Source organism: Fistularia commersonii, chromosome 17, assembly GCF_037954325.1.
Source record: "Fistularia commersonii isolate RoL2024-O1a breed Wild chromosome 17, RoL_Fcom_v1.0, whole genome shotgun sequence".
NCBI lineage: Eukaryota > Metazoa > Chordata > Actinopteri > Syngnathiformes > Fistulariidae > Fistularia > Fistularia commersonii.
In genome coordinates, this window is record NC_141300.1 from 10,953,919 (window position 1) to 10,963,966 (window position 10,048).

A 10,048-nucleotide genomic window follows, 5' to 3' on the forward strand; every position below is an offset into this window, starting at 1 on the left:
TCACAGCTCTAATTATGTCAACGCAGGGTTTCTATTTTGTCTGTTATTGGGCTCGGAGGTGTGGCTACGCTTCTGCTAGCGAACTTTTTTCCTTTAAAACGTGTTTTTTTGAACCACGAGTCTTCATCCGACCTGTTTTCACGTACAGGCTGATGACCTTTCACCCTCCCCCCCCCATCTCCGCAGTCGAGACAACTCCCCCAGCCTGAAGGAGATCAGAAATGGTTGCCAGCAGCAGAACGACCGCAAACCGCCGATGCCTCTCCGCCTGCTGCGCCCAGAGCCTCCCACGCCGCCCCCCGCCAACCTGCTGCCCCTCTCCCCATCCAACCCCAGCCCTCCCCCGCCGCAGGCCCCCTCCAACACCACGCCGTCCATCCCCCTCTCCCCCCCGCCGTCCGTCGTCAACTCCAGCGAGGTGCTGGTGGAGCTGGAGCGCAACAACAACTCCGCAAACGCCAAGCGGAAGGGGGGCCCGGCGGGGGGCGACAGCGAACCCAACCTGATCGACTGTCTGCTGGTCAGCCCGGCCGTCAACACGCTGTCCATCCAGCTGCCGGCGCAGGCCGACCGTGTCCTCGGCTGCTTCGCGCTCATCCTGAAGATGCTGTGAGTTTACACGAGCTGCCGTCATTATAAACCTCAAGTCCTTGTTTGAGGACGGCGCCATTTACCCTCCGTGTGACTTTAACCCGGACTGAACACTGTTTGACAGACATTCATGGAATTCCAAAACATAACTAGCTTTTGCGAAACATACAGCACTGCTAACGTGCTAGTGGGTTGAACCAAAGCGTCTTTCGTAACAGACAAAAGAACTGCCCGGCTCGAATTTCGTTCCTGGAACTAGCCTCCTCCCGGGGGAACCTTTTCATTTTGCATTTGCACAGTCAATTGAGGACTGCGGTAGGGAACGACGCGGTGTCTGTGACGTACGACCTAGGCTCAACTATCAAAAACAAATCTCCTTGAAGATGAGAAGGACGATACAGACGATACATGCGTTCCATGTTCTAGATGCCGGGAATAATAACCATGGACTATCAAATGGGTTGAAGTGTATCCATCTTTGAAAAACCCCAGCGTTGGCTAACTCCAGACATATTTTGGCTGAAAAAGTTGACGGTCCTCTGCAAGCCCTTTGAACCCCTCAAAGTGTAGCAAACCAGGAGAGCTTGGACCTCTTCATCGGTCCATTTCTTGCTGCTTCTGTCCATTTTTTCGCAAGAAAGCAGATAAGCAGTGATCACCAGAGTTTTTTAAAATAACACTCTGCTGTCTGCGGGAACCATCTGGTATTCGACGTGGCTCATGATTTTTACCAATCACCAAGCAGTTACATCACATGAGTTCCTATGGAACCGTAAAAAAGAGTCAGAGCTGAAATGATTCTGGGAACTGAAGGTCCACGGCCCCCAGATCTTACGCTGTCCACATGCACGCAGATCCTGAAGAGGTTCAAGGACCTGCTAAATGTTCTAGCAACTTTGAATCCTCATTAGCGGGTATGAAATATTGAGGTCTTTCCAGCTTTAACTTCGATTTAATTTTAAACCCATTGTCCTCGTACATAAACATAACCAAATGCAGATAATGCCATCAAGTCCTCACTGAAGTTGACAAGATACACAAACTTGTGATTAAACTCTGTCTCCTCAGATTGTTGACATTGTTCAGCATCAGTTGAGCCCGTCAAACCTCCTCTACCTTTCTTATTTAAATATGCCTCCTGACGGTGTGAAACGACACATGAGTCATGCGGAGGCATTAGTAATATCTACCAGGTGTGATCATTCAGATGGGAGAGAGACACTCGTCCATGTCTGGAGATGTCCTAGATTTCCAAGGTGAGACGTGAGTAAGCCCTTTAGAAATGACTATAAACGGGTCCAAACTGAAAAAAAAACAAAGCAATAACAATAACAAAGGATACAAAAATAACAAGAGGTGGACTGAAGATACCCTGAAAAGATGTCTGGGCCGTTTCCCGCATGAGCGCGACACTGAAAGAGGAAGTCAGAACGCGTCCCAGTTTGTCAAGGTGACATTGTGCGAGGCCGCCGCATTGAAGATGCCGCTGTAAATGGGTTAAATGACGGCGGCTGAATGAGCCGGGCGGATCACATTGTGTGAAAGTGGAGCAGCGGTTACGTGCGCCGTCGTAGGCGCCGTAACCCAACGACAAAAAAGGGATCGTGCGATCGTGCCCGGTGTTACTTAACGGCGCAGAATCGGCATTGCGGTGGCTCATCTCGCCGCAGCTCGTTTTGTCTTTTGATTTATTTATTTTCTATGTCCCGCATCACACCTTCCTCGTCACGCAGTCACATGACCCTCTATTTGTGTTTTCAGGTCGGACTATGACGACTGGAGACCGGCGCTGGCAAGCCTGCTGCAGCCCATCCCTTTCCCCAAGGAGTGAGTCCTCAACACACACACTTTACACACCTCCGCAGCGCAGGAGCGACCCTTAAACTTTTCAGGTCACGACCCCCGAGACACAGCTGACAGCCATTTACCGATGAAACTTTCCTCTTACTTCTGGCCGATTCTTCCAGTAATCTTCGATCATCTGGTAATGGTCAGAGAAATCTGCGTTGCTAATCGTTCTCGTCGATTCCTTGCCGGAGTTCAGGCGACGTTTCTAGTTTATAATTGTAAAAACATTTTATCATTACTTTTATCATACAGAACTTAGTTGCAGAAAAATTATTTCAATTTATTTAAGAACTATTTTGCACAAAGTTAGCTTTACATCCTGTCACAGATCAGCGTGCAGGAAAAATATAACCCGTGAAGAATCAATGCACCGTGATTTAAACATCTGGACCTCAAAGGAATCGGGACGTGTACCAGTCTACCAGGGTGACTTCATGTGAGGAAGCCCTGACGATAAACTGAAAATGGGTTATACGCTTATGCTAACATTCATTCACTATCTACAACATTTATCCTGTACTCGTGTACTCGGAGCCCAATGACAGCCGTCTCAGCTGTCATTGGGCGAGAGGCGGGGTTCACCCTGGAACCGGCCAATCAGAGAGCCACATGTTGAGACGTACAACCGTTCACCCTCTCATGCAGCCATTCATTCTCATTCACATGTCATGTAGAGACAAAACTATAATACATTCATAAAGCAATACAAGCGTTCACTCGCTCATTCAAACGCTCTATAGAGACATGCAACCATTCTCTCATTCACTTGTCATGTAGAGACATCAACAGTACACTCACTCATTCATGTGTCATATGGAGAAATACAACCATTCACTCTCTCATTCACACGTCTGGGTCATTTAGGGCCTCCAATGAACCTCCTGCACGTTCTGGACCTCATCCCCCTGTCTGTCATCTTATTGACACCAGCTTTTCTAGGCCTGAGCGGACAAAACGCATCTGAATGAATGCCTCTGAAAGGACCACCAGAGCACCCATGGTATTGAGTTCCATGTTTAGAACCCAATTGCCCTCCTCGTAAAATGAGCCAAGAATCAGCATGGATTTATTTAACCCCCTCCCCACCGAATGATGAATAATAAATAAACAATAAACTGCTGCTAATTAGCATTAGCATTACCTCCCCGCCGCGTCCTCTGGGTAGGGCGCTCTGGTGCTGACGTGGGTGGGAAGCCCTTCAGGGTGGATCTTTGTCTGCGCTAATTTGCCCGGGGGTAGTTTTGGCAGTGTCGAGACGGAGCCGGGGCTCATTAGAAGCAGAAGAAAAGGCCACTTGGTGATTTTCCGAGGCTGAGACTCACCTGTTTCGCACCTGCGCCAGCCGCGGCTCCCAGATACTTTCAGGCGTCATTAGGAAACGCAACAATACTCCCAGATCACTGTAGCCTGGGATACAGTGACTCAAACACACACACACACACACACAAACGGCCAAAAAAAAAACACAAACACAGTTTGTTGTTGCTTTGGGGACCTGCGAGGAGATACTGGTAACTTCTTCAACACAGATCAGTGTGCGGTTGAATTACCAGGAAAATGTCATGAATAAAGCGTCGCCTGGCAACCGGATGAATCTGCACGACTCAAATTTCATTTCGCTCCGTGGATCACCTCTGGCTCTCCTCACATTCACTCTTGATTTTCAACAGTTTGGCTAACAAAGGGGCCGTTTGGAGACACCGGTCTCAGGGCTCGATGCGACCTCTGACACTGCACCGGGTGTTTCCAGAAGCCTTTTTTTTGTTTTTTTGTTTTTACAAACACATATCAGCAGCTTCCACACCGACGTGGATGCAAGGATAAAAACCGGGGTGGTTTATTCACTTTTAAGTCAAACATGTCCGCTTCTCTCCTGATGACATTAGTTAGCAGTGTATCGTCTGTTTCCATTTTTCTTGGCTTCGGCGTGACATCACGCACTCGCTACTGATTGGCTGTCCGTTTTATAATTCCTCTTAAAGTCTATAAGACGGCGCTCAAACTTACTGAATTGATTGATCATGTCTGGATGTCACGGTGCATTCATGCATTCACAAATCTCACGTATTCCCCCTCCCTCTGTGTTCCCGCAGGGCTCTCGCACACGCCAAATTCACAAAGTAAGTGTTTTTTTCGCCGTCACGTGACACGTTCGCATTCCACCCCCGACACAGTCCCACCTTTGTTTTTCTCTGGGAACAGGGAGCTGAAGTACGTCATTCAGAGATTTGCCGAGGATCCGAGGCAGGAGGTGTGTGTGTGTGTGTGTGCCCGCTGCTCCACGGTCGTCCCGGTCACAAGACATTTCAGCTCCGTTCTGACTGGTTTGTGTGTGTGTGTGTGTGTGTGTGTGTCAGGTCCACTCCTGCCTCCTCAGTGTACGGTCAGGTAAAGACGGCTGGTTCCAGCTCTACAGTCCGGGAGGCGTGGCCTGCGACGACGACGGGGAGCTGTTCGCCAGTATGGTGTGTTCACAGACGCCCCGTGTTATTAAGGCTCTGAGGCTGCCGTCGCTCACCTCTGCCCCTTCTCACCTCCAGGTCCACATCCTCATGGGCTCCTGCTACAAGACCAAGAAGTTCCTCCTGTCTCTGGCTGAGAACAAGCTGGGCCCCTGCATGCTGCTGGCCCTGCGAGGGAACCAGACCATGGTGGAGGTGCGCCTCCTCGCTTCCCCCTCTTCTCTTTCCTTATTTTCTCGCCTCATCAACACACTTTGAGCTTGAGGAGAACTTTCTTTCTTTCTTTTTGGGCGGGGTGGGATTTTTTTTTTTCGCAATTTTAGAGTTGCAACTTGCAGTGATAGGCAACTTCTCTGGTGATTTAGGGTCATCACAGGAAAGAAGAATTACTCTAAAAAGCTGGAAAATAAAGACCGATCAACAACAAAAGTGGGTTGAAATTGTTGGATAAAGCTTGTTTGTGTGTGTGCACATTCAGATCCTTTGTCTGATGCTGGAGTACAACATCATTGAGAACAAGGACACCCAGCTGCAGATCATCTCAACCCTGGAAAGCACCCAGGTGGGGCTTCGCATGTACGAGCAGCTCTGCGACCGCCAGAGAGAACTCAAAGAGCTGGTGAGTTTCACACACACACACACACACACACACACACAGGGGAATGCGACAATGCACAGCGGGGCTTAGACCTGTTGTGCACGTTTGACGGTGTCCCGGCTGAGAACGTTTCGTTCCGTCTTGGTCCAAATCTTCCGGGTTTGCGACGGCAGACGAAAAAGCTACGCGCTTTTTTTTTTTTTACAGAAAGGCATCAGGACACCCAGTAGAACCTCGCCGTACGAACCTCGCCCCGGTCACGAACAGTTGAAACGCTTTTTTGTGCTTTTTTTTTTTTTCAGTAAGTCAGCCCTCATTGCAGATCCCGAAAATGTGATATTGGTGTTAAAAAGAAGTTAAGAATTACATTCAATCCGAAGAAGCGCGACACAGCTAAGTCAGCCATCTGAACAATCCTGAAGAACAGAGATACGCTAAAGACGCCTGATGTGGTTCGATGTTGTTAGCGAAGCAGAGGCCTGAAGTCTTAGAGGAAGTTGAAAAGTGATTGTTAGCTTGAATGAATGAAAGACAGAAAGCATTAGCCATCTCATATGCAAGAAGGCTTTACTTATGCTGATTTAGGAAAGGAAATGGCGAGTACAAGTAATGGCAAGAAGAGAAAGAAAACCAGAAACACTAAGGGTTAGCTTTCATTTCTTTCTGTATATTTTTTTACCACAAATAAACCCATGAAAAGTTTTAATAGAGCACGTGTTGTTTTTGAGGCTGGAGAAAAAAATGTATCCGGATCCAAAGACCAAATCAAATTCATAAACCGAAGTCGAGGTCCTACTGTGATGTAAAACGATTATCGGAATATTTTCATTGATTAAGTGATAGCAGCCCAGCAGAGCAGGTCCACTTACTCGTGATCATATGTTTTTCTCCTCGTCAGCAAAGAAAAGGAGGCCCCACCCGCCTCACTCTGCCCTCCAAATCCACGGTGAGACCCGCCTCCTCTCCCCGGCCCGTCTCTGCACCTCCTCGGGACGTCCTAAGTGAATAAAAACACAAATAATTAACCGCTAACTGTTGTGCTCCAGGACGCAGATTTGGCTCGCCTGTTGAGCTCGGGCTCCTTTGGGAACTTGGAGAACCTGAGCCTGGCTTTTACAAACGTCACCAGTGCCTGTGCCGAGCAGCTCATCAAGCTGCCTTCACTCAAACAGCTCAACCTCTGGTCCACGCAGGTAAGCACGTGCAGGGACGTCACACACACACACACACAAAAACACACAGACATTTCCCCGCAGACTCACATGTGTGTGTTTGTGTCCCCCCCGTGCAGTTCGGGGATGCAGGATTGCGGTTGTTATCCGAGCATCTGGCCTGCCTTCAAGTGTTGAACCTGTGTGAGACTCCTGTCACTGATGCCGGCCTGCTGGCTCTCAGCTGTAAGACTACGCACACACACACACACACTCACACACACTAATTCACACAAACATTAGCTCAGGTGAGTGAAGCCATTTAGCAGGATACTTTGCAACTGGACTCTTTCTACTCTCCGATCTCTCACACTCCCACGCCCATAATCACGCACAAGATGTGTGTGTTGTGCCATCAGCTGAGCATGTGTGTGTGTGTGTGTGTGAACTGTGTGTTCCAGCCATGAAGAGTCTGTGCAGTCTGAACATGAATAGCACCAAGCTGACGGCCGACACGTACGAGGACCTCAAGGTAGGACTGCTCGGCCGTTCGGACAGTTTGTACCAGGCGCTTCGAAGATAAACGTATAAACACATGATATTATACACAAAAAAAAAACAATTTATTAAAATTGTATTTAATAAATATCGCTTGTGGCACATTTCTACCCATTCTTACTCAGTTGTGCGTTTTCGTACATTTTCAATTCCATTTTCGTATATAAAGACTAATTTGAATGTGTTTTACCGCGAGCAACCACCATTTTTATTATTATTATTATTGTGTGATATAACTCTAATTAATCTCTGAGTTATGCATTTTTATATATATACGTGAATTCAGAATCCTACCTCATGTCTTGATTCAAATGTCTGATGATGGTATTTCTTCATTGATTCGGTTATTTTTTGTGTGTGTGTGAAGGACGTAGACACTTGGATTAAAACATGTCTCTCCCACCCGCAGGCCAAACTGCCCAACCTCAAAGAAGTGGATGTTCGGTACACAGAGGCTTGGTGATCTCCTAGCATCGCACACACACACACACACACACACACACACACACATAACAGAGGATCTGATACACAACAGTGTGTGATGTCATCCCCCGACCCCCCCCTCCCCCTCTGTCGCAAGGATCAACTTCAGATGTCGACACAAGGAAGGAACTTTGCTTTTTCATTTTCTCCCCCCCGAATGAGCTTTACGGACCTTGGGCTCCAGCCACTCTCGCTCCCGTCTTTGCGATCGGAGGACATCCAGAGCGGAAACCCCGGCCCCCCTTTCGTCCTCAGCAGCGTGTTTCAGTATGTGGCTCCATCCGGCTCCCGCCCCGACCCGCGTAGAAACCGCGCCTTTCTCTCTCTCGACGAAGCACTTGATACAACGACACACGTCAACCACCATCCTTTCACCTCCACCCACCCGGCAACTTCAGGTCCCGGGGCCTCTTTTTTCAACACTTTGACGAAATAACAATAATAATAATAATAATAACAATAATAATAACGATGATATTAAATGTAAAAAAAAAAAAAAAAAAAAAAAAAAATTCAAAACGCCTCTGCAATTGAAAATAAATACAAATAAAAAAAAAGAGACTGTGCCTTTTCCTACCCAGAGGAGGAAAAGGGGTTTTTACCAACTTTAGATGAACATATTTTTCCAAGCATCTGTGCTTTCTTTCATATATCCTGCGTTTCTATCTGATCCGATCGATCGTCCCCCTCCTTCGCCCCCTCTTCCACCCGCCCCACCTAACCGATAACGTCTTCTTTTTTTTTTTTTTTTTGTTGGGATCTCTAGGGTTTTGTCCGTTCAATGTACATACAGACCCGTTACTATTTAATAGGACATGTGTGTAGCAGTAGCCTGGCGGTCTGGGACCGCCGTGATATTTATAAGTTGTGTTTCTAACGCCTCCTTTCGCTCTCCGGGATTCCGTCCCGACGGTTATGAAGAAGAAATGCCCTGTTTTGTGTTTTCTCTCATTCTTTCTGCCATCATTTCGTTTGTTTCGCCGCCGCCCGACGCGACACCAGAAGCCAACCGAGCGCATGCGAGACATAAGTGACCTGTCAGTGAGACCCATCACCAGCTGAGAGTTTGTATATTTTCATACCCCCATAGTTTAATCTTTTTTTTTTTTTTTTTGGTTTGGAAAACCAGTGAGAGAAATTGCCAAACGCCTTTTTTTAATTTAATTTTATTTTTTTATTTTTATTTTTTTTTTACTTTATTTGGGTTTATGCACTTCCTTGTGTCCATATTTTATTTTTTATTATTAATATTTTTTTTTTAAAGCTGACGAGGTGTGGGAAGACGTGACCTGTGGACGAGCCCTTTGCTCTCTGCCTTCCTGGACTGTCGCTTGTTCTGCTGTATTTGTATCGATTAACGCGGCAGCATTTCTTCGAGGATCCCCTCGGCAAAAGACATTATTTGTACATATTCACTCGTGAACGGGCCAGAAGGGACGAAAGTTTTCCTGGAGGGAATTTCAAGAGGTACGCCGCTTATCCCCGCCCCGAACCCTCGGCCTCACCTACTGCCGCATTTCCGTAGAAAACCTCCAGCGTTTTCTTCGTGGAAACCGTGTTTCTGCGGTTCCACAACTCCCCAAAGTTCCAGGATCATCCTGCGGTCCAGTCCTGGGATCTTAACGGCGCTTTGTCGCTTTATTTTATTTATTTATTTTAATTTTTTCTATAGCAGCCAAGTCCTTTCCTATTTATACTCTTTTTAGATGAATTACACGAATTCCCCGGCGAACAGGTGGATTTTTAAAACAGATATTTAAGCTGAATCTAAATATTGATAATAAATGAAAAGATCACTCAAAGCCAGATGCAAGAAAATAATCGAAGCATTATCAAATTCAGCACAATCAGATATCAGTTCTTCAAGGATATACTCATAGATGAATGCCAAAATATTAAAAAGAAACATTTTTTAAATTAAACAATTAAAATTTTAAATCAAATAGGGGCCTCTTTTTATTTAAGAAAAAAAAAAAACTATTGTCCCGATTTGACTTTTTGTCCTAAGAGACAAATTTGATCGGTAATTGCCCTCCCAGGTTGAAATGTAGCCTCGGCAAAAAGGAAAACACCCCTCTTTCAGGCGCCATCCATCCATCCATCCATCCATCCATCCATCTTACTTGTGCGCAGTGCAGGACGTCACCTGCGGTGCGAGGTGTGTCCTCCCACATCAGTGGGCGCCGTGACGATTTAGTTCTTGACCCGTCCTCGAGTCGGCTTTAGGACCTTTCATATCCTGTATGATGTAAATACAAACAAAATGTACATAGCCTTTTTTTTTCCCCCCCTTCTTCCCTTTCTCTATTTGAACTGTCTCCAACTCCTCTTTCCCGTCTTTCTCTCTCCATCCCCCC

The 10,048-nt window shown here is 46.8% G+C and overlaps 1 protein-coding gene across 1 annotated transcript in view; it reads left to right on the forward strand.

Annotated features, from left to right (window-relative positions):
• cmip (c-Maf inducing protein) overlaps positions 1-10,048 on the forward strand; it is a 38,179-nt gene extending 28,131 nt beyond the window's left edge. The window contains exons 10-21 of the mRNA XM_086163396.1: positions 187-609; positions 2,353-2,418; positions 4,533-4,559; positions 4,642-4,690; positions 4,797-4,904; positions 4,980-5,096; positions 5,380-5,520; positions 6,398-6,445; positions 6,546-6,692; positions 6,791-6,896; positions 7,112-7,182; positions 7,618-10,048. Coding sequence (XP_086019522.1) covers positions 187-609; positions 2,353-2,418; positions 4,533-4,559; positions 4,642-4,690; positions 4,797-4,904; positions 4,980-5,096; positions 5,380-5,520; positions 6,398-6,445; positions 6,546-6,692; positions 6,791-6,896; positions 7,112-7,182; positions 7,618-7,671 — 1,357 coding nt within the window. The 3' untranslated portion in view covers positions 7,672-10,048. The remainder of the gene's footprint in view (positions 1-186; positions 610-2,352; positions 2,419-4,532; positions 4,560-4,641; positions 4,691-4,796; positions 4,905-4,979; positions 5,097-5,379; positions 5,521-6,397; positions 6,446-6,545; positions 6,693-6,790; positions 6,897-7,111; positions 7,183-7,617) is intronic.